This window comes from Hyla sarda, chromosome 2 (genome assembly GCF_029499605.1).
Source record: "Hyla sarda isolate aHylSar1 chromosome 2, aHylSar1.hap1, whole genome shotgun sequence".
In the NCBI taxonomy this organism is placed as follows: domain Eukaryota; kingdom Metazoa; phylum Chordata; class Amphibia; order Anura; family Hylidae; genus Hyla; species Hyla sarda.
Window position 1 is genome coordinate 55,140,283 of NC_079190.1, and position 25,375 is coordinate 55,165,657.

Sequence of the window (25,375 nt, forward strand, 5' to 3'; positions counted from 1 at the left end):
AAAAAACGAAAGTGCAAAAACAGAAAACCGCTTGGTCCTTAAGGGGTTAATTATAGTGTTAAATAGCCTCACTAAAGCCCCGTTTGAGCCATTGTCAGATATGCCCTTGAAAATGCTTACTCTTAAACTTGTGTTCTTGTTGGCAGTCCCATCTGCCAGACGGGTTGGGGAGATTACTAGTTTTTCCATAAATGAGCCCTATTTTTCTATTTTAGAGGATAGAATAGTTTTGTCTCCAGATCCGGCCTTCCTCCCTAAGGTGGTTTCTGACTTCCACAGGACTCAAGTTGTTACCTTACCTTCCTTTTGTGACAATCCTAAAAATGACAGGGAAAGGGAATTTCACTGCCTAGATCTCAGAAGGTGTGCAGTGGTAAGGAAGAAAAAAACCTTTTCAAAGGGCGCTGCTGTTGTCCTGGTGAGATGAAGATGAAAAGTCCGAGGCAGAAGTATTTTGCAAGATATAGCTTCTTTATTGGTGTAGAATCATAGCAAGCAGGGATACAGGCTAGATAACGCGTTTCGGGGGACAGCGCCCCCTTCTTCAGATCAGTGATGACAACTGGTGGTGCTTACATGGTATATATACACTTAAAATGGGCGCCAAACATAAGGGGGAGGGGCTACAGTAAACAGGGGCACATACTGTAAAGGCATGGTAAATACATCAAAATAGACATGCAAATCATGAAAACCTATTCTGACACATAGAACAGCCTGATGAAATGGAGCTATTACAAAAACTCTAAATAAAATCATTGGTGAACAGTAGGTAATATGCGCGCATCTGGAGCCGCTGGCCGCAGCTCCGGAGTGTGCGGCGGAAGTGGCCGTTGCTACAGACGCGTATCCATGCAGTCTGTCGGAAGCGTCCGGCCAGAGAGCGTTGCCCGGGAGACGCACGACGCGCAGAGGCGCAGCACGTCACGGGCAGCGCTCAGGAGGCCGGCTCACCCATGATGACGGGCACTGAAGTCCCTCGCTGGAACCAACAGGAGAGAAAATGTCAGCATGATAGTATATGATGAATAGGCAGTGGTAGTTAATGAATATGGACGTCAATAAAAGTGTCACTGAATATGGACATCTTGAACTAGAGCCAGTGATGTGGCAATGAGAAAAATGGGGGGGGGGGGCTTAAGGGGTGGAGGGAAAGTAATGAGGGGGGGGGGGGAACTATGGGCTGAAACAGAAAAACGATCTATGATGGTAGAAATAATAATGAAAAATAAATAAAAATAGAAATAAAATTAGAAATAATAAGAAATACTTTCCCTCCACCCCTTAAGCCCCCCCCCCCCCCCCATTTTTCTCATTGCCACATCACTGGCTCTAGTTTAAGATGTCCATATTCAGTGACACTTTTATTGACGTCCATATTCATTAACTACCACTGCCTATTCATCATATACTATCATGCTGACATTTTCTCTCCTGTTGGTTCCAGCGAGGGACTTCAGTGCCCGTCATCATGGGTGAGCCGGCCTCCTGAGCGCTGCCCGTGACGTGCTGCGCCTCTGCGCGTCGTGCGTCTCCCGGGCAACGCTCTCTGGCCGGACGCTTCCGACAGACTGCATGGATACGCGTCTGTAGCAACGGCCACTTCCGCCGCACACTCCGGAGCTGCGGCCAGCGGCTCCAGATGCGCGCATATTACCTACTGTTCACCAATGATTTTATTTAGAGTTTTTGTAATAGCTCCATTTCATCAGGCTGTTCTATGTGTCAGAATAGGTTTTCATGATTTGCATGTCTATTTTGATGTATTTACCATGCCTTTACAGTATGTGCCCCTGTTTACTGTAGCCCCTCCCCCTTATGTTTGGCGCCCATTTTAAGTGTATATATACCATGTAAGCACCACCAGTTGTCATCACTGATCTGAAGAAGGGGGCGCTGTCCCCCGAAACGCGTTATCTAGCCTGTATCCCTGCTTGCTATGATTCTACACCAATAAAGAAGCTATATCTTGCAAAATACTTCTGCCTCGGACTTTTCATCTTCATCTCACCAGGACAACAGCAGCGCCCTTTGAAAAGGTTTTTTTTCTTCCTTACCACTGCATATCTATCCAGGACTGGCTAGTCCTGTCCTGTACCCTGGGCTTAGCAGCTGTATCCGGTGGACTATTATCCATACTACTAACCCCACTGTGGGTCTACATGCGAGTTTGTTGCTCGCTCAAGGTGAGCACCCATCATCTACTCTTCGATTAACCCCTCCCACCTGTCATCAACGGTATCACACTAGGCGCCTTTCCGTCGGTCTTTCCTTCTTTTGCTCTTTTTAGATCTCAGAAGGTGTTTGCTTCACTATTTAGAAGTATCCTAGCAATGGCGGCTATCACCACAACTGCTTCTTCAGTTTTCAGGGGGCAAACAAGGGTAGAGCAGCTGCCGCGAGTACTGTGGCTAGGTGGATCAAGCAGTCCGTTCAACTAGCCTATTCTGCTGCAGGGTTAGACCCCCCCGTCAGGGTTCACAGCCCACTCTACTTTATCAGTCTCTACATCTTGGGCAGAGACGGCCTCTGCCACCATACAACAGATTTGTAAAGCAGCTACTTGGAGTTCTCCTCATACGTTTTTGACACTATAGGTTAAACCTGATGAGAGACGAAGGTCTCTTTTTTGGTCGTAAAGTACTCTAGGCTGTAGTCCCCCCTAATGATCTAGTCTACTCTCCATGGGTGCCGCCGTGGGCGATAGGGAAAACATAAATTACTCTTACCAGTAATTGTTTTTCGTTGAGCCCATGACAGCACCCACTAATAACAATTGTGTGTGTGTGTGTATGTATGTGTGTGTATATATATATATATATATATATATATATATATATATATATAAATATATTATTTTATATAAAATATATTTTGTTTACTATTATAGATGTTTCTGGTTAATGTGCTGCTTGTTAAACATTTCTGGTTATTACTCTTTGATACTTGCTCAAGAACTGGGGAATAGCAGCTCAGGTCACCCTTATATGCAAGTTGTTCCTGTTTCCTGTCCTGTGGATGAGGAGGCTGTCTCTCCATTGGTGCTGTCGTGGGCTCAACAAAAAACATTTACCGGTAAGAGTAATTTATGTTATCCCCTATCTACAGGACGAAGTGTCTCATTGCGGGGGGGTCTTAGTTTTGGGACACTTACCTACCCCCCCTTGCGATCTTCCTGGAGCCCTGGTCTTCTGAAGCTTTGTTTTCAGAACACTGGCTCTTCTATCGCTCTGAGCAGCAGTGGTTGTTACTCCCCCTCCATATATCTCTACAGGAGAGCCGGATATACAGCGCTCGTGTATCTCTGGCTCTCCTGTTGAGATACATGGAGGGGGGTGTTGACCACCACTTTGGGTCGAGGTCTCTCTGTGCATCAGGAGAGCCGAGGTATCGTGCAGGGGGTCCCAGCGGCGGGACCCCCACGATCAGACACTTATCCCCTATCCTGGGGATAAGATGTCATGTACCGGAGTTCCCTTTTAATGTGAATTATTAGCTGCAAAAATTTTGGCATTGTGTTGGTGTGAAGCAAGTACGAGACTTCGTAATATTGGAAAGAGTCATATGAGGACACAGCAGATCATTGGTTTCATTTACTGCAGGTCCTCGTTCTGCTCCCCTGAGAGGAGCGCTCTTATTTCCAATGTAGCTTTTAGCTCATTGTGATCTTGCAGTTTAGTTTTTTTTGCAAAGTCTATATTTTCAGGCCCAGAATCTGCTTAGTCAATACTACAGCTGCAATGAGAGGCGACCGGGGAGTGCAGCTGATCTGGATGGGAGGCAGGAGCTATTCTCACTTTACATTAATCAGAGGAAATGAATAAACCTCCGTAGTAAGCAGATTTGTGTCATCTTATTGTGCAAATGTATTCTGATTAAAAGTTGGGTTATTTTCATTGCTAAAAAGCAAGGATTTTCCCCAAAAAGTAAGCTGCAAAAAATAAGCTGCAAATCTTGCTACAAATAAACAGACATCTGACAACGTATTGTATATTGCAGTGTTTCCCAAGCAGGGTGCCTCCAGCTGTTGCAAAACTACAACTCCCAGCATGCCCAGACAGCCTTTGGCTGTCCGGGCATGCTGGGTGCTGTAGTCTTGCAACAGCTGGAGGCATGCTCGTTGTATGCATGGCACTATTTGACATGCATGGTGATTCTATTTCATCCTAAATAATTGCACCCCCCATTAGATATCAATGGCCTGTCCTAAGTTCTCTAGGGTAGGGACACACATAGTAAATCTGCAGCGTATTTGACACTGTGGATGCGCTACTGGCGGTCCCTAAAGGTGTGCCGCCTACATTGCCCGTGTGTCCTGGTTTGTCTGCTTGTAGTAGCAATCTGCCTGTATGAGCAGACACAGACCGAGCTGGGAGTAGCGCGCATGCGCAATGTACTCAGTCGTCGCGGTCACTCGCTAGGCCGGGCGGCAGCGATGTCCTTGATTGCACTGCGCATGTGCGCGAGACTCACAGCTCAGTCTGTGTCTGCTCGTAGCAGCATATTGCTGCTATGAGCAGACAAACAAGGACACACGGGCAATGTAGGTGCCACACCCTAGGGTCCGTCTGCAGCATTAAAGGTTTAAATTACAGTGGGGCAAAAAACGTATTTAGTCAGCCAACAATTGCGCAAGTTCTCCCACTTAAAAAGATGAGAGTCCTGTAATTTTCATCATAGGTATACCTCAACTATGAGAGACATAATGAGAAAAAAAATCCCAAAAATCACATTGTCTGATTTTGTAAGAATGTATTTGCAAATTATGGTGTAAAATAAGTATTAAGTCAATAAAAAAAGTTAATCTCAATACTTTGTTATATATCCTTTGTTGGCAATGACAAAGGTCAAATGTTTTCTGTAAGTCTTCACAAGGTTTTCACACACTGTTGCTGGTGTTTTGGCCCATTCCTCCATGCAGATCTCCTCCAGAGCAGTGATGTTTTGGGGCTGTCACTGGGCAACAAGGCCTTTCAACTCCCTCCAAAGGTATTCTATGGGGTTGAGATTTGGAGACTAGCTAGGCCACTCCGGGACCTTGAAATGCTTCTTACAAAGCCACTCCTTCGTTGCCAGGCAGTGTGTTTGGGATCATTGTCGTGCTGAAAGACCCAGCCACGTTTCATCTTCAAAGCCCTTGCTGATGGAAGGAGGTTTTCACTCAAAATCTCACAATACATGGCCCCATTCACTCTTTCCTTTACACGGATCAGTCGTCCTGGTCCCTTAGTAGAAGAACAGCCTCACAGCATGATGTTTCCACCCCCATGCGTCACAGTAGGTATAGTGTATTTTGGATGCAACTCGGCATTCTTTCTCCTCCAAACACGACGAGTGGAGTTTTAACCAAAAAGTTCTACTTTGGTTAAATCTGACCAATATGACAGTCTCCCAATACTCTTCTGGATCAACCAAATGCTCTCAAGCAAACTTCAGAAGGGCCCAGACATGTACTGGCTTAAGCAGGGACACGTCTGGCACTGCATGATTTGAGTCCCTGGCGGCGTAGTGTGTTACTGATGGTAGCCTTTGTTACTTTGGTCCCAGCTCTCTGCAGGTCATTCACTAGGTCCCCCCATGTGGTTCTGGGATTTTTACTCACTGTTCGTGTGATCATTTTGACACCACGGGGTGAGATCTTGCGTGGAGCCCCAGATCGAGGCAGTTTATCAGTGGTCTTGTACGTCTTCCATTTTCTAATAATTGCTCCCACAGTTGATTTCTTCACGCCAAGCTGCTTGCCTATTGCAGATTCAGTCTTCCCAGTCTGGTGCAGGTCTTTAATTTTGTTTCTGGTGTCCTTCGACAGCTCTTTGGTCTTGGCCATAGTGGAGTTTGTAGTGTGACTGTTTGAGGTTGTGGACAGGTGTCTTTATACTGATAACAAGTTCAAACAGGAGCCATTAATACAGGTAACGAGTATAGGACAGAGGAGACTCTTAAATAAGAAGTTACAGGTCTGAGAGCCAGAAATCTTGCTTGATTCTAGGTGACCAAATACTTATTTTCCACCATAATTTGCAAATAAATTCTTTAAAAATCAGACAATGTGATTTTATGGATTTTTTTCTCATTCTGTCTCTCATAGTTGAGGCATACCTATGATGAAAATTACAGTCCTCTCTCATCTTTTTTTAAGTGGTAGAACTTGCACAATTGGTGGCTGACTAAATACTTTTTTGCCCCACTGTATAAGAGGTTGCCCGGCATAAGGTGTGTTTCTAAAAACATGGCCAGGCTGCCTGCTTATTGCTGTACATACTTGTGGCGCCCCCTACAGTTCTTTTGATTCCCATCTAACGTGGCCAATGCAGGTGAGAATTCGCTTCAATGCACTGATTCTCATTGGCTGACTTGACCTGTACAATAGCAGAAATCACTCCACATCAGGGCAGTGAGCCTTGGCTACTAGTCATGTGTGGCCACTGGCACTGGTCACATAAGGTGGACGTTCTGAGAATCATAAGAACACAAAGGGGCACCGTAACAAGTACAGTGAAAGATTGCCAATTGAGAAAATATTTAGATTTATTGTACAATGTAGGTTTTATTTGTACAGTGTGAAAATAGTTCCAGGTGTCAAATGTCCAAAAATCCCTGGCAGCCAAAGGGTTAAACGTTCTGACTGTAGCCAGTAGGGTGTAATTTCAGCTGTACGTGACTGCATTCAGGTATTTCTAGCAAAAATGAAAAGTGATTAAAGCAGTATTTCATGTTTCTGCAAATAAACGATCATTTCTTGTATATTAGAAAGTTATACAATTTTCCCATTTACTTTCTGTATCACGTGGTCCAGGCAGCATGAAAGAGATGACAGGTTCCCTTTAAGGAAAAAAAAAGAACTCTTGTGTACAGTGATTTAGGCACAATGTGGCAGAAGAAAGATCCCCTATCCATGCTAGTGTCATATTGTGGATACAAATACATGTTTTTTTATATCCCACATGGCATAAAAGGTTCATGTCATTTGTGGAATACTACAAATTCTAATTTAAAGGGGTGTTTCCATCTTGGAAATTTATGAGACATCCACAGGATATGTCATAAATGTCTGATAGATACAGGTCCTACATCTGTGACCTGCACTTACCTTAAAGGGGTTATCCAGGAAAAAAGAGATCCTGATAGCAGCTGCAACCCGCTGTGCATAGAGAGAGCACAGCTCCTGCGGTCGCTTCATGTTCAGGACATGAATGTACATCCTTGTGTGTTAAGTACCGGGGCATCAGGACGTACGTTTACGTCCATTGTCCTTAAAGAGGTACTCCGTCCCTAGACATCTTAGCCCCTATCCAAAGGATAGAGGATAAGATGTCGGATCGCGAGGGGCCCACCGCTTGGGACCCCCAGCATTCTCTGCTGCGGCACCCCAGACATCTGGTGCACGGCGTGAACCTTGCTCTGTGCCGGATGATTAGCGATGTGAAGTGGAGGCACGTGACGTCACGGTCATGCCCCGCTTGTGACGTCACGGCCATGCCCCCTCAATACAAGTCTATGGGAGCGGGCGTGATGACCCTTACGCCTCCTCCCATAGACTTGCATTGAGGGGGCATGGACGTGACACCAGGAGCGGGACACGGGCGTGATGTCACGAGCCTCCAGCGCTGTGCCTGACGCTCTAAACGAACACCGGGTGCAGCAGGGAGATCGTGGGGGTCCTTAGCGTCGGGACCCCCGCGATAAGATGTCTAGGGGTGGAGTACCCCTTTAAGGGGTTAAAGATCAGGATGTACAAAGTTTATGCATCTATATGTACATATCTTTACTTTCGAAAAATAAATTAAATGAAAATATTTGACATTTTTATTTACATATTTATTTACATATTTTTTATACGGCACATATAATTATCAATATATCTTATGACCATTCTTTTATTTTAATAAAATAAACATCTCTTCCTCAATATTCATAGATAAAATGCATTTTGTATTTAAACAAAATATACATCTGTACATAAAAAGTATTACAAAACTTTGGCAAAAAAATACAAAAGCTGCAGCTATCTTAGGGCAGACGCTGATGACATTATCGCCAATGGTTGGGTAAAGTGGATAAGCACTTTTCCAGTGTCACTGCCATGTCACTCTCATGATCGGGGGGAGATCCCATTGGCTGGACCCCCATTAATCTGATATTGATCTTATATCTTAGTGATACACCACTGAAGTCTGTCCTGAGATTGCGCCTTGTTTATACACTGCTCAAAAAAAATAAAGGGAACACTATGATAACACATCCTAGATCTGAATGAATGAACTAATCGTATGAACTACTTTCGTCTTTACATAGTTGAATGTGCTGACAACAAAATCACACAAAAATTATCAATGGACATAAAATTTATCAACCCATGGAGGTCTGGATATGGAGTCACACTCAAAATAAAAGTGGAAAACCACACTACAGGCTGATCCAACTTTGATGTAATGTCCTTAAAAAAAGTCATAATGAGTCTCAGTAGTGTGTGTGGCCTCCACGTGCCCCTATGACCTCCCTACAATGCCTGGGCATGCTCCTGATGAGGGGCGGCAACTCCTGGACAGTCTGTTGTGCAACGTGACATTGGTGGATAGAGCGAGACATGATGTCCCAGATGTGCTCAATCGGATTCAGGTCTGGGGAACGGGTGGGCCTGTCCATAGCATCAATGCCTTCCTCTTGCAGGAACTGCTGACACACTCCAGCCACATGAGATCTAGCATTGTCTTGCATTAGGAGGAACCCAGGGCCAACCGCACCAGCATATGTTCTCACAAGGGGTCTGAGGATCTCATCTCTGTACCTAATGGCAGTCAGGCTACCTCTGGCAAGCACATGGAGGGCTGTGCAGCCCCCCAAAGAAATGCCACCCCACACCATTACTGACCCACCGCCAAACCGGTCATGCTGGAGGATGTTGCAGGCAGCAGAACATTCTCCACGACGTCTCCAGACTCTGTCACGTCTGTCACATGTGCTCAGTGTGAACCTGCTTTCATCTGTGAAGAGCACAGGGCACCAGTGGCGAATTTGCCAATCTTGGTGTTCTCTGGCAAATGCCAAATGTCCTGCACGGTGTTGGGCTGAAAGCACAACCCCCACCTGCGGAAGTCGGGCCCTCATGTCACTATCATGGAGTCTGTTTCAGACCATTTGAGTGGACACATGCACATTTGTTGCCTGCTGGAGATCATTTTGCAGGGCTCTGGCAGTGACCAAAACATCATCCAGGAAGCATAGGAACTGAGAAGTGGTCTGTGGTCACCACCTGCAGAATCACTCCTTTATTGGGGGTGTCTTGCTAATTGCCTATAATTTCCACCTGTTGTCTGTTCCATTTGCACAACAGCATGTGAAATTGATTGTCAATCAGTGTTGCTTCCTGAGTGGACAGTGTCATTTCACAGAAGTGTCATTGACTTGGAGTAACATTGTGTTGTTTAAGTGTTACCTTTATTTTTTTGAGCAGTGTATATTGTTATTATATATTTATGATGCATACCAACAGCCCCAGATGGACTCGACTTATGAAGGGGTCAGTCAGGTTCTGTGTACGGTGTCAAAAAATATGATAATGCAACTTACAAATATAATGCTATTAGCCATAGTGCAGAGATCTCTCCATATCAGCAAAGCCCTTTCCCTTGTAAGCAGTGAGGTCATGTCACAGGCTCTGAAAGCTCTGCTCAGTCACTTCTACCCCCTTCCCTCCAGTCAGCATGGGACCAGACCATTGATGTAAATGGGAGAGCTGATGTTACTACTCATTAGATTTGTGACTTATTAGATAAAGCAGCAGGAAGCCGTTCTCATTCACAGTAGTTTGTGAGAACAGGCTCCCTGCTGCCTTATCAAATGAGTCAGAAATCTAATGAGCAGTTATACCCGTAATGTCCTGTACTGACAGGTGGGAAGGGAACTCTGCATTAAGAGCCTGTAAACTGATGGTACAGCTTACAAGGGAGCACAACTGATATGGAAGATCTGTGCAGTATGGCTAATAACATTATATTAGTAAGTTGCTTTATAATACTTTTTGACACCATGCACAAGTTGCTTAATTTGCCAGACAACCCTTTAAGCTTTGCATATAACCACATAAATCCCTTTTAAGTGCATGTTCAACTATTTTATAGATAACTGTATATATGGTAATACTCTACATTAAAGTACTGCAGCAAATATATAAACACATATTTAAAGTGGTTGTCCAGGATTAGAAAAACAGAGCAAATTTCTTCCAAAAACAGCACCACACCTGTCCTCCGGTTGTATGCAGTATTGCGGCTCAGTTTCATTAAAGTAAATAGAACTGGGTTGTAATACTCCACACGACCTGAGAACATGTGTAGTGCTGTTTTTAGAAGAATTAGCTCTGTTTTTCTAAACCTGGATAACCCTATTAGGGTACAGTCACACGTAACTTATCCTATGCAGGTGGAACACTGCTGAAATTCTTTTTGCTGAATTTCCACTACGGAATTCCACAAGCGGAAAATCCCAAACAGATTATGTTGCTACCCACTGAATTCAATGGGAAGCAGCATAATTTACTAGCGGATTTTCATGGCGAAAATTCCGCTTGCGGATTTTCAGATGTGGGCAACCTCCAGCGGATTAGTTAGTTAATGTGTATGACCAGCTGCAGTCTGTTTTGGCAAACTACAAAGGAAGGTGATGCAGCAGTCTAGACAATGTGTTGCAATGAACTATTAAAAATTGTGATCCAAAAATTCAAAGTCTGAGTTCATTCCACTTTAAAACTGAGTAGCAAGAAGTACTATTGAAGAAACCCTGGTAAATATAAAATATGGGCAAAAGAAATCTATTTTAGTACCATTTAAAGTGGTACTCCTCTGCTAGACATCTAAGGCTGCATTCACATCACGATTTCTCCATCCGACCAGAGTACACGATTTTTATAACTTAAAATCATATGAAATTGTATATAAAATCGGATCCATTGACCTCCATTAAAAAATTTGAACCATTACACACATCCGATTTGATCCGCATCCGATTTCACACAATTTTTGTTTGGGTCTGAAATCGGGGTTGACCACAATTTCAGACCTGAACAAAAATCGTGTGAAATCGGATGCGGATCAAATCGGATGTGTGTAATGGTTCCGATTTTTTAATGGAGGACAATGGATCCGACTTTATACACGATTTCATACGATTTTAAGTTATAAAAATTGTGTACTCAGGTCAGATGGAGAAATTGGAGAAATCGTGATGTGAATGCAGCCTTATTCCCTATCCAAAGGATAGGGGATAAGATGTCTAATCGGGGGGGGGGGATTCACTGCTGTGGCCCCTCTATCTCCCGCAGCACCCGGCGTTCTAAACAAAAGCCGGGTTCCTGTGGCAGTGGTGGTGACATCATGGACACGCCCCCTTGTGATGTCCCACCACACCACACCCCCTGCCGACATGCCCCTTCCCATAGACATGAATGGAGGGGGTGTGTTGTCACGAGGGGGCGTGGTCGAGACGTCAGAACGCTGGAGCACCGGAGTAGCCCTTTAAAGGGGTTATCCAGGAATAAAAAAACAGAGCAAAATTTTTATGAAAACAGCACCACCCTGGTCCTCAGGTTGGATGTGGTATTACAACTTGGCTCGATTCACTTCAATGGAACTGAACTTCAATCCCACATATATGTATACTAAACATAAAAAGGTGTCAATTTAAACCTATTACAGGCCGCATGTAATAGAGTAGAGGAAACCGAGCAGATTGATGTTTAAAGGGGTTAGCTGGGTTTAGAAAAACAGATGATTTCTTTTAAAAACAGCACCACACCTGTCCTCAGGTTGCGTGTGGTATTGCAGCTCAGTTCCATTGAAGGTGTGGCACTGTTTTTGGCGAAAAAATAGCTCTTTTTCTATACCTGGGTAACTTCTTTAGCATTGTAGGAAAATTTAAAGAATAACTTAGAAATTATTGACTGAAATCCCTGCTTGTGCCTACAGATCCAGTGGAGAGAGACTAGGGCTAGGTTCACACGGCGGGATTTGTGCACGGAAAACACAGGCGGACATTCCACAGATTTTCCCCATCCAGAGGGCACTAGGACCACTTGGAAATGTGCGCCTCATAGACAACAGTGCATTTCCTTGCAATGTATTCTTTCTGCGGACGCCAAAATCAGAATTTCCACAGCAGAAACATCTGGCGCGGAAATTCTGCTGTGTGAATAGTGCAGCAGAATCCCATTGAAATAAATGGACTCTGCTGCAGTGGAATGTCTGAGCAAAATATTCCGTGCGTACATTCCACACAAATTCCCACATGTGAACATACCCTAGAAATGCTTGACTCCTTAGCCCAGATTGAAATACATGCACTCCTCAACATTGCAATAGCAAAAAGAAGACATTGTTAAACTATGGAAATCATAGGATCGATAGCCATGTTAATGATATGCAAATGGTTAAAAAAAAAATCTTGATTTAGTCAGTATGGAGTGAGCTTAGGTCAATGTTCCCCAACCAGTGTGCCTCCAGCTGTTGCAAAACTACAACCCCCAGCATGCGTGGACAGCCTTTGGGTTTCTGCTGCACTATTCACACATTAGAATTTCGCAACGTTGAACAGTGCTGAAATCTTGGCTTACGAGTGTAGCAATCTGGCAGAGTAATAACCCAAGGTCTATCAGTTCAAGGATTCTGTCCTTCTCAGTTTGTGACAAGTTGTAATAACTGGCACGCTGACCAACGGGAGGCATCACACAATCATAATGACGATTTACCATTTACCATTAAAAGGGTACTCCGCTGGAGCCTTTAGCTCGTGACGTCATAACCCCGCCCCTCATTGCATCACGCCCCGCCCCCTCAACGCAAGACTATGTTAGGGGGCATGACAGCCGTCATGCCCCCTCCCATAGACTTGCATTGAGGAGGCAGGGCGTGACTTCATAAGGGGGCGGGGCAATGACAATCACGAGCTCCCGGCGCCGGCTCCAGCGTTCAGAACAGTTTGCTCCAAATGCTGAGCAGCGGAGTACCCCTTTAAAGCTCCTGCCACATGCCACACATTGGAGCTAGGGGGCTTGAAAATATGATCACTGGCAGATCTTAGCGACACCTGCTACTTTCTCAATTTGCATAACCTTATAGGGGTACTCTGGTGTAAAACTATTCTTTTAAAATCAACTGGCGCCAGAAAGTTAAACAGATTTTTAAATTACTTCTATTAAAAAATCTTAATACTTTCAGAGCTGCTGTATACTACAATGGAAGTTGTGTAGTTCTTTCCAGTCTGACCACAGTGCTCTCTACTGACACCATTTCAGAAACTGTCCAGAGCACGGGCAAATCCCCATAGCAAACCTCTCCTGCTCTGGACAGTTCCTGACATGGACAGAGGTGTCAGCAGAGAGCACTGTGGTCAGACGAGAAATAAATTCAAAAAGAAAAGAACTTCCTCTGTAGTATACAGCAGCTGACAAGTACTGGATATACTGGCGAATGTCTCAATTTTAACATCAATGTTGAGGGATAGCCAATGTCAGTGTATATTTCTACCACAGTAGTGCACCCATATTACGGTATTGTATTGTTCTAATTGTTACACATCCACACCGTCTATCTGGTGTAGGATTCTATTGTGGCACTTATAGTCCGCTGCAGGCATCCTCCATTGTATGCATTTTTATGCTGGGGATCGCCCTTAGCAAAGGACTACAAGGGCAGGATCTGCTCCCCCACTATATATGCACAACTGCATTTGGGGTTGAGCACCTTCAGCCATTTGAGACCACATCTTTGTTGTTGTTTAAGTACTGGAAGGATTAAGATTTTTAAATAGAAGTAAATTACAAATCTTCTTAACTTTCTAGCACGAGTTGATTTAAAAAAAATAGTTTTCCATCAGAGTACCCCTTTAAGGCTCATCCTTCGTGGTCTTGCAATATTAATGTTGAGGAGTGTAATTCAAAATATAATATTCAAGTTATATTGAATCTCTTCCTAAACAGTGTACATAAATCTGTTTATCTTCTTCTCTATAACAATGTGCATGTTCCCTTTAAAAGGGTACTCCAATGGAAAACTTTTTTTTTTAATCAACTGGTGCCAGAAAGGTAAACAGATGTGTAAATTATTTCTATTTTAAAATCTTAATCCTTTCAGTACTTATGAGCTGCTGTATGCTCCACTGGAAGTTCCTTTCTTTTTGAATTTCCTTTCTGTCTGACCACAGTGCTCTCTTCTGACACCTCTGGACAGTTCCTAAATTGGACAGAGGTGTCAGCAGAGACCACTGTTGTCAGACTGAAAGAAAATTCAAAAAGAAAAGAACTTTCTGTGGAGCTAATAGCAGCTGATAAGTACTGAAAAGATTAAGATTTTTTAATAGAAATAATTTACAAATCTGTTTAACTTTCTGGCACCTGTTCATTTAAAATATAATTTTTCCAGTGGAGTACCCCTTTAAAATTAATCAATGTTAAATAATCCTTATTTTAGGACAGGTTAGTTAGGTTGGTTTCCCAGTATACGTGAAGAAGTGAGACCCATACCTATAGTGATCGCTACTTCTGGTCATTTCCATTGGTCTATAGACATTACATTGCATTACAATTACCATAGATTGTCATGTCAAGTCTTTGATGGTCTTAAGATACCAGAATGCCATAATAAAATGAACCTAGTAATGTCATAAGAGTTTTACTGATTCTCTTAAAGTGCTCGAGACTCAGACATTATCTCACGATTCCGCTTCTGTACTGGATTCTTCGTTGATCAGAAGAACGTGGTCTCTTTCTTGATGGCCGATGCACAGCAAAAGCCTAAAAGAAGAGAAGTGAGAACATAGCTGAAGAGATTGCTAACAAAGCCAATGTATTATAAACCCATAGGAGTGATACAGGCCCTGGTATAAGTATAAAACACTGGTCTCATAACTGTAGACCTCTAGATGTTGCAAAACTACAACTCCCAGCATGCCCAGACTGCCAACAGCTGCTGCGAGTTGTAGTTTTGCAACATCTGGAGGTCCACAGTTTGGAGACCAGTGGCTCACAATATTTACTATGTACTGAACCCACAGAATTACACACACCAAGGACCTATAGTCCTCCAGAAAGGCCAATAGGTAAATAAATATAAATATATATATATATATATATATATATATATATTGTGGCAGTGTGGCAAGGAAAGGGTGTATTTCCCTTGCTATCTCTGCAGAATGCTCCACCTGTGGCCTGATTAATGAGGTATCAGGAAGGGAAAGTGTGTGTTTAAAAGGAAAAGGAACAGAATAGTTGGGGCTCTTCCTAGGAGACAGCATGTGGGCTGTAGGGAAGAGACAGAGGCTGCTGAGGAGTACACAGCCCGAGCTGAGTGGCTCAAAGAGAGTGACATGAATTGTGAGTAAAAGGTTGCAGGGACATATGTTTAACCGGCTGAGGGAAGCTCAGCGGTTGTTAGTCAGGACAAGCTGATCTGTGTAGTCAGTGACCAGACGGTCTAGGATTTTGTTTGTTCCTGCTTTTTGTTTATTTCTTACCCTGCAACCTGTCTAATAAAACTGGCAAGGTGCCAGATTTGCATTATAAGCGTTTGTTTGCTGGTTTATTGAGAAGAAACGCATCCTGTGGCGTGGTCCAGGACGATCCCAGAGCTAGTCCCCAAGGAGGAATCCTTACAATTGGTGTCTGATGCGGGCAAACACGTTGCTAGGAGCAACCAGTGGTCGAGTTGCAGTGAAGTTGTTGCCAAGAGAAAACTACCGTGCATGGTGCAAGGGTGTACTCTTTCTCAGAGAGGAGACAGTGGGACGAGCCCAGCTGTGGAGTACAAGAGCAGGACTGCGCCTGTGGTGAAGTTGTTGCTAGGGGCAACAGATCGCATCAAGCGAGTGGGCACTCTTTCTCAAGTAAGGAGACAGGTGGACGGGCCACCTGCAGAGTGCAGATTACGTTTTGAGACTGTGTATAAAGGCGTTGCTAGGGGCAACGGAAAAATTTTGTTGGCAAGCGGCTAACATTTCGGCAGAGGACTGTGTTGTGTTTGCAAGGTTTGAAGTGTTGCAAGATGGATGTCCTGATAAGTGCTTTGTTGCAGGCTGCTGCAGCACAAGAGGAAGCAAGCTTTGCAGAGTTTGAAAGGATTGCTACACATGAGGCATGGCCCAAGACACACTGGGGAAACTTGGTGTTTGGATTCATTGGAGGAGATGCCCAAAAAGTTCATTGTGAACTGGATCCAAAGATCTTACGGGACTATGAGAAAGTCAAGACAGAGATCCTGACTAAAGTGGGAGTAAGCCAAGCTGCAAGACTACAGTGTGCACTGCAGCCTAACAGTGATGCTGGGTTTAAAGTTGCAGAGCTACTTAAAGAGCAAGTGGAGTGATGTTCTGCAGCAGAGAAGCTGGTGAGAGGTGTCCAGCACCAGCCCTTAACTGATTGGACGGCAAGAGATTCTGGTAAGACTGTTCCAGGGGTTATGGGGGCCATGTTTAATGACTATGAGACTGTGCATAAGAATGATGGGACTGTGCATAAAAAAGCTGAGTCGGAGGGTGGTGTCTCCCTAGTTGACTGTGTGAACAGTGTTCAAGGTGGTACCAACCTATGTCCAGTTGCAAAATCATGTGAGGGTGGAGAACCCCTCATGAAGACTGATGAGACTGTTCACACTGTGCAGATCGGATAGAAAAAATCTGGTGAACAGAAAATGTTAAATGCAGGACTGGGAGAAAATGTAACAAAACACACTTTGCCTGAGTTAGGTCCTAGTGCTATGAACTGTCCTGTAAATTTTGAACATGTGCAATCTGATAATGTTTTTGTTTAAAAACTTATGTTGATGTGTTCAGATGTAAAGAGAACTGCTGCCACCTCTGACAGGACAAAAGAAAACCTGTGTGAGCTGGAAATAGAAGGTAAAAAGATGACGGTTTTGTTAGACCCTAGATGTGTAATAAGTCTGGTAAAGTCCAGCAGGAGAAAGCCAGACCCCGCTATAGTGTCTATGCAGGCTGGTATTTGGGGTTATAAAACGGTTAATGTCTGTATTTCTACTCCCTATGGTACTATAGGTCATAAGGTTGCAATAGAGCCCTCCTTGGAGTATGATGTAGTACTGGGGACGGATTTTCAATTTTTTCAGCAATTATGGGAAGACTGTCAGGTGACTAGAGCAGGAACACCTGATAGGCCCACAACACTTGACTTGCATCACACATTAGAGGAGAGTTACTCAGCAGAGGCTGAGGACGGGGAGTGTCAGCAGTCACTAGATGTAGGTCAGATAGGGGTCTGCCAGACTGCTGGGGGAGCTGAAGACCAGACCGTGAGTCAAGTCCAAGAGGATCCAGCGACTCAAGTGACAAGTGTGCCTCTGACTGAAACAGAATCTTCAGTGAAACCAGAAACGGATCAGGTACAGGAACATGGGTTCCATCCGCCAGCTGAAGATGAGCCCAAGGTGGGGCTAGAGTTGCGCGGTCATCTGGAAGAGGTGACCGGAAAAGAAGCTACAGAGATGTCTGTGGATAATGCAGAAGTACTGAAGAGAGTACATGTGGAGCTGGGTGCTGCGCTTACTGTCACAGACAGAGTCCTGAGTGAAGGCGATGTGATGTCTGGACCAGAGATGGATCGTGACCAGGAAGGTCGAACCACTGGACCAGATGCTGTTGCAGACCCAGGAGCCCTAGACCTTTCTGCTGGGCAGCAGAGAGACAGTGTTGAAGTGAAAGAGAAGTCTGCCAGTGAGCAGAGAGACAGTCCAGAGAGACTGTCCAGGAACTACCCTGAAGCCCAAGTGGCCAAGACCCTTGAAAAGGGGGAGACTACTCCTACAGGTGGAAAAGAGTCTGAACGAGTTTGCTTGAAGGAAGAGACAGGCCAAGCACAGGTGACTGTCAGAGGACAAGAGAATGTCACAAGGTCCAGCAGCGAGAGTAAGGAGACCGCTGTAAGTAAGAGATCTCGGAAAAAACACGCTGGTCTTGGTAAAAAAAGGGAGCAGATCCAGAACCTTGAAGAAACCTTACAGATGGTTTCTGCTAAATTGTCTCAAAAGGAAGAAGTAGTTCATCACCTGACAGAGGAGAAAGAAAAAACGCTTGCAGACTTGAATAAAGAGCAGGAAGCGAAGCTTCAGCTGCAGAAAGATATGGAGCGCCACAAAAGTGAGTTGGCGGCTCTGCAGGATGAACTGTCCCGCTCCCAGGGTCTTATGACCAGCAAGGAGAGAGAATTGGAGATTCTGGCCAAGCAGATCTCATTCAAGGATGAAGAAGTGAATGTCCTGTGTGGGGCATATCTGGCTCTACAAAGTGATCACAAGGCTAGGTTGGTAGCCATGGAAGAGCTGGAGAAGGAGAAAGTGGTAATGGCTCATAAGGTGCAGAGCCTGGAGGCGCAGAACGAAACGCATATTAAGTCTCGCGCAGCTGCCTTGGATGCACTGGGTACTCAGCTCTCTGAACAAGAGGCTCAGCTAAAAGTCTATGAGCAGAAAGTGTCCAAGATGGCGCAACTGAATAAAGACAATGAGCAGATGAGAGAACTGCTGTCCCTGGAGGATACTGTCAAAAACTTGACAGAATTGCTGGAAAGTGAGAAGAAGAACTCTTCTAAGCTCAAGAGTGAGCAGCAGAAATGTTTAAAGCTGGAAGGGGACATGAAGGTCCTAAAAGAAAGCCGTGACCAAGTTATAGCAGAACTGGCTAACGAGAGGTTAAAAGTGTCTCAGATGGAAATTGAGGCCAAAGCCACAGCCGTCCGTGTAAAAGAAGAAAAACTGCTTGTGAGGCAAAAGCTACTGGAGACAGGGATGCTTTCTCTAAAAAAGGCGGAGTCTGAACAATGGACGCAAGAAACATTAGAGTCTGAAGACCATGAGAAGAAGCCATATGAAAGGTCCTCTGAAGCTGATACTGAGGTGAAACCATATGGGAAGTCCTCTGAAGCTGAGACTGAGGTGAAACCATATGGGAAGTCCTCTGAAGCTGCAGAGATATTAACATTGCATGGTGAAAATTCTGAGGCAGAGAAGTTCTCTGAGGTAGAAGTTAAACCAGAGATAACTGCAGAAGCTGCAAGTAAAGTTAGTGACACATCTGAAGGTGCAGGTGAAAAACTGACTAAAGGAGCCAAGAGTTTTCAGCCTAAAAATGAGCCTGTGAAAGTCGGTGTCCCTAAAGAAAGGGCTAATAAGAAAGCAGAGTCCTTAAAAAGAGGTCACTGTGATAGAAGACTGGGTCGTGGTGGAAACCCTGAGAGGCACTGGATTAGAAAACACTGGAAGAAAGTCCGCAGAAGTAGAATTTGGAGAAGAGTCCGTCTCAAGGAGAAGATGGACAGGTGCATTAAAGGGAAGCCTCCTGAAATTGTGGAGGATGACTTAGAAGACCTGCAAATGGGTGATACAGGCTCGGTTGGCCACCAGCAAAGTTCGTGCAATGGTCATACCAGTGACAGAAGAAGACAATGGCCTAGAGCATCTGCCTTGTCCGCACCTAGAGTCCAGAGCACTGCACAGACCAAGATGAAGAACCTGGTGTTGGAAAGGTGTGACATGAATGGAGCTTTTTACAAGGAATTTGTCAAAGGTGACCAAAAGTCTTGTGCTCGGTGGCTGATGAAAGTGCGAATGAAAGAAGGGTGCACCATTGAAGTGGTGCAGATAAAATCTACTGATGAAGGAAGCCAAGTGCCTCAAAATCTGTTGGACGTAGTTGTTCAAGGAAAAGGAAAGGCAGTTGGACTCTGCCTTTTGAATACAAGTGCTCCTTCCCGGTGGTCTGAGCAGAGGGGGGGGATATGTGGCAGTGTGGCAAGGAAAGGGTGTATTTCCCTTGCTATCTCTGCAGAATGCTCAACCTGTGGCCTGATTAATGAGGTATCAGGAAGGGAAAGTGTGTGTTTAAAAGGAAAAGGAACAGAATAGTTGGGGCTCTTAGGAGACAGCATGTGGGCTGTAGGGAAGAGACAGAGGCTGCTGAGGAGTACACAGCCCGAGCTGAGTGGCTCAAAGAGAGTGACATGAATTGTGAGTAAAAGGTTGCAGGGGACATATGTTTAACCGGCTGAGGGAAGCTCAGCGGTTGTTAGTCAGGACAAGCTGATCTGTGTAGTCAGTGACCAGACGGTCTAGGATTTTGTTTGTTCCTGCTTTTTGTTTATTTCTTACCCTGCAACCTGTCTAATAAAACTGGCAAGGTGCCAGATTTGCATTATAAGCGTTTGTTTGCTGGTTTATTGAGAAGAAATGCATCCTGTGGCGTGGTCCAGGACGATCCCAGAGCTAATCCCCAAGGAGGAATCCTTACTATATATATATATATATATATATATATATATATATATATATATATATATATATATATATATATATATATATATATTTATGCCTATTGCCAACATATTAAAAGAGATTATCCAGGATTGTTTGGATATTTGGAGTTAATAGTTGTGGCTTAAACATCTCTTAGTCTTGCATTACACATATATTCTTTTGATTTCAATTAGGACTGTGTAATGCTTATTTTCCCCAGTGCTGGCGCTACAGGCAAATGAAACATTTAATATAAAATAGCCCCACAGATGATCACTGGGATCCCAGCAAGGAAGCACTTTCTGATCTGCTTATTGTTATAAGACCCTTCTTAAAGGGGTACTGCACTGGCCAGCGTTCAGAACATTTAGTTCCGAACCCTGTGTGCACGCTGCGGGGGTAGGCCACGCCCTCTCATAACGTCACAACCCCTCAATGTAAGTCTATAATAGGGGGTGTGACGGCCGCCATGCCCCTCCCATAGACTTGCAGTGAGGGGGCGTGACATCACAAGGGGGCATGGCCAACCCCTGCAGCGCACACACACAGCGTTCGGAACTAAAGCTATGTTCACAAAGGGAAAAAATCTGCAGAGTGTCCCTCTAGAAAACATAGACAGAGAGCTGGAGGCACCCTGGTTGAAAACGCTGCTCTAAAGCAGCGGTTCCCAACCTGGGTACGTGGACCCCTAGGGTATTTAGCAGCTCCCCTGTGGATACGCGAAAAAAAATCTGCAACGGTGGTCGCAGTCTCAGATCACTACTTCAAAAGCAGAAAAGTGAGCAGTGGTTGCTGGTACTAGTTGACGTCGCTGACCCAGAGGCAGAACAGGAGGACAGCAGAAGAGAAACACGGGCACCAGGCTGCTGTGGAAAGTAACTACTGTGTCAGCTTTAGCGTTCCAATGCTCCTTCGGACCGGGGAACTAATGTATGCCATAGAAGTAGGTTCCCTGAACCAGAGGAGCACCTAAGTGAGGCAGTATACAACTGTATGTTGGCCCACAACTATATGGGGGCAGTGTGGGGGTCTACAACTATATGGGAACAGAGAATGGGCATACAACTAAATGGGAACACAGTGGGGGGCCTACAACTATATGAGGGCAGTGTTGGGGTCTACAACTATATGGGAGCACAGAATGGGCATACAACTAAATGGGGGCACAGTGGGACCTACAACTATATGAGGGCAGTGTGGGGGGCCTACAATTATATGGTGGCACAGAGGGGGCCTACTTCTCTATGGAAGCAGTATGGGAGCTGACTACTACTCATGGGAGCACAGAGGGGGCACAATTACTGTGTGAGGCAATACACATAGGAAGTTTATATAGAGGTGGGCATGGTGCTGAGGAATGTTGCCTAAAATGTTCTTAAGGGTGGACTAGGCCAGATGGTGAAGAAAAGGAAAAGTTAATGACTCCGATCGGAGGAGAAGTAACCGGTGAGTAATGAGGCCTGGGGAGATAGGAAGAGGAGCAGGGGGCCTGGGAAGAGGATATGGAATAAAGACAAGCATAGCTATTTGAAATAAAAGCAACTATATTAATTATATTCATTATTGGGGGGGGGGGGGGGGTACAATTTTTGGAAATGGGTTGCTAAAAAAAGGTTGGGAACCACTGTTCTAGAGGAACTGAACTACTAACAGTACAAGGTCACTGAATTGGGGTATAGGGGAAAATGGCATCCAATCCATTGCAGTTGTATTAAGTCTTTTATATAAGTGCATATTAAGTAGAATCACCGTAATTCTTTATAACTTTCCATATTTCTGCAGAGGACTGCGTGCTTTCTATTGCTAATACAATAAGGAAGTTAATGTAAAGCTCGTGCTCACTGTCGGAAAGGAACATTATTACATTACTGTAACTTCATTATCCAATATGAAACTATCCGAAACGGATTTCATTAGTGGGAAAAAATTATTTTACGGACAGAAATGACACTATTCTATACAATGGACGTTCTTACCAGACCACGCCAAATGGGATTAGGCTGAGGACAGCCGATAACAGGAAGCAGAATCCATGAAACCACAGCACGGTGGCGGAGTAGATGCTGTTAAACACGGCGAGGGTCAGGGTTCCTATTAAACTCTCCAGACAAGCAATGCAAGCAAACAGAGCTCCTGTAAGACAGTAATGGGTTGTTATAGGGAGGAAATTACAATGTCCACAGTGGTTTAGAACCAGAAATGAGTAAAATTGTAATATTGGAAGAAATGTTATAATATGCGACCATAATCACCATGGGCAGTTGGCTAAGACTGGATTTCCCAACCTGTTTGGGTGGTAAGTTGTCAGTATCCATTGGGATAGTGCCAGAAAGTATGACAATGTATACATGTTTGGTCTAATAAAGTAAATGGGCCCGTCGTGGGTAAGCTTTGATATACAGGGGTGAACGGGTGAACATTATTTTCTTCTCAATGAACAAGTTTTCACCAGATGTTGGTAACAACCCAAGTAATCCATACATACAAAGAAAACCAAAACAATATACCAAAACAAGTAAGTACGAACGCTGGAGCCGGCACCGGGAGCTCGTGTCATCATAGCCCCACCACCTCATGATGTCACACCCCGCCCCCTCAATGCAAATCTATGGGAGGGGGCGTGACAGCCGTCACGCCCCCTCCCATAGACTTGCATTGAAGGGTCGGGGCCTGACGTCACGAGCTCCCAGTGCCGGCTCCAACGCTCGGAACAGTTTGTTTCAAACGCTGAGCAGTGGAGTACCACTTTAAGTTATGTGTAAAAATTTTAAATGACACAGGGAAAAAAAAGTATACCTACTGATATTTATAGAAAAAAAGATTTCTCATTCCTCAGAAATCTTTTTTTTCTATTATTATTTTTCCCCATTACTTTCTGGGTGTGAGAGTATCCCAGTTAACCTGGCTTATTTTTGTTGTGAGCTGCACAAACAATCTTTTTTCTATACTATACTTACTAATATTTATTTAATACTTTGTACAAAAGCCTTTGTTGGTGTTGACAGCTTTAAATTGCCTCCTGTATGGAGAAACTAGTTGTATGCATTGCTCTGGTGGGATTTTGGCCCATTCTTTCACACAATCTTTAAATCTTGAAGGTTCTGTGGGCCTCTTCTATGAATTGTGATCTTCAGTTCTTTCCATGGATTTTCAATAGCATTTCAGTCAGGTAATTGAGCCTTTCTAGCAGTTTTATTTTCTTTCTTTAAAACAATTTGAGAGTTTCTTTGGCTGTGTGTTTAGGATCATTGTCTTACTGTAATGTCCGCCCTTATTGTATCTTTACCATCCTGGTAGATGGCAGCAGATTTTTGTCAGGAATCTCTTGATAAATTTGCCCATTCATCCTTCCTTCAATGATATGAAGTTTGTCAGTACCATGAGCTGAAAAGTGGCCCCACCGCATGATGTTCCCACCTCCAAACTTAAAGGGGTACTGCACTGGAAAACATTTTTTTTCTAAATCAACTGGTGCCAGAAAGTTAAACAGATTTGTAAATGACTTCTATTTGAACATCTTAATCTTTCCAGTACTTATCAGCTGCTGTATGCTCCACAGGAAGTTCTTTTCTTTTTGAATTTCCTTTCTCTCTGACCACAGTGCTCTCTGCTGACACCACTGTACATTTTTAGGAACTGTCCAGAGTAGGATAGGTTTGCTATGGGGATTTGCTCCTACTCTGGACAGTTTCTAAAATGGACAGAAGTGTCAGCAGAGAGCACTGTGGACAGACATAAAATAAATTAAAAAAATAAAAGAACTTCCTGTGGAAAATACAGCAGCTGATAAGTACTAGAAGGATTAAGATTTTTAAAATAGAAGTAATTTACAATTCTGTTTAACTTTCTGGCACCAGTTGATTAAGAAAAAAAATGTTTCCAGTGGAGTACTGCTTTAACTGTTAGTATGGTGTTTTTAGGATGATGTGCAGTGCCATTTCTCCTCCAAACATGTGTTTATTATGGCATCCAAACAACTCCATTTTGCTCTCATCTGACCACACTATATTCTGTTATATTCAATATGCTTTTTATTCATCAATGAAGTCTTACGTGGTAAGTGTACATACAGGCTATGTTGGCGGAGTGCACCACTTACTGTTTTCTTTAAGACAACAGTACCTGCTAATTCTAGGTCTTTTTGAAGCTATCCTTGGCTCTTGGACAATTCTTCTGATTATTCTCACTCCTCTGTGAGGAGCACCTGGTCGAGCCAAATTTATAGTGAAATGATTTTGTCTTTTCACTTCCATATTGTGACCCTAACATTGCTCACTGGAACATTCGGAGGCTTAGAAATGCGCCTGTAACCAACACTATGGTTATATTTTACAACAATTATGGTGTTAAAGGGGTACTCCGGCGCTTAGACATCTTTACCCCTGTCCAAAGGATAGGGGATAAGATGCCTGATCGCGGGGGTTCCGCCGCTGGGGACCCCTGTGATCTTGCATGCAGCACCCCAGTTAAAATCAGTCCCCGGAGCATGATTACCGGCGACCACAGGACCGGCGGCGTGTGACGTCACGCCTCCCCCCCTGACTGACGTCATGCTCCACCCCTCAATGCAAGCCTATGGGAGGGGGCGTGGCAGCTGTCAGCTGTGGACCCCCGTGATCTTGCACGCAGCACCCCAGTTAAAATCAATCCCCAGAGCATGTTCGCGCCGGCCCTGTGGTCGCCGGTAATCAGACCCAGAGCGAACATGCTCCGGGGATTGATTTTAACTGGGGTGCTGCGTGCAAGATCACGGGGGTCCACAGCGGCGGGACCCCCGCGATCAGGCATCTTATCCCCTATCCTTTGGATAGGGGATAAGATGTCTAAGCGCCGGAGTACCCCTTTAAGGTCTTAAAACACCTCTTTGCTTTTACCCGTCATCAGATGTGTCTTGTGTGACACCTTGGCAATGAGACCTTTTTGTAGCCATCAGTTGGTACTGAACCACCTGATAATAATTGGCACTGACAAGAGGCTGGATTGCTTTTTAATTACTGATAGATTTCATCTGTTGTCTTGGCTTTCCTTGCATTTTTGCACCTGACTTTCTTTGTGTTCAACACTTTTTTCCTGTGTCATTTCAC

General features: G+C 44.3%; 1 protein-coding gene across 5 annotated transcripts in view; it reads right to left on the minus strand.

Annotated features, from left to right (window-relative positions):
• Nucleotides 1-14,647: 14,647 nt before the first annotated feature.
• The window catches only part of SLC46A3 (solute carrier family 46 member 3), a 40,428-nt gene continuing 29,700 nt past the window's right edge, over nt 14,648-25,375 (minus strand). For all 5 annotated transcript variants that reach the window (XM_056561837.1, XM_056561839.1, XM_056561840.1 and 2 more), the window contains 2 exons: nt 22,268-22,424; nt 14,648-14,785 (listed from right to left, as the gene is read on the minus strand). In XM_056561837.1, coding sequence (XP_056417812.1) covers nt 14,704-14,785; nt 22,268-22,424 — 239 coding nt within the window. In that variant the 3' untranslated portion in view covers nt 14,648-14,703. The remainder of the gene's footprint in view (nt 14,786-22,267; nt 22,425-25,375) is intronic.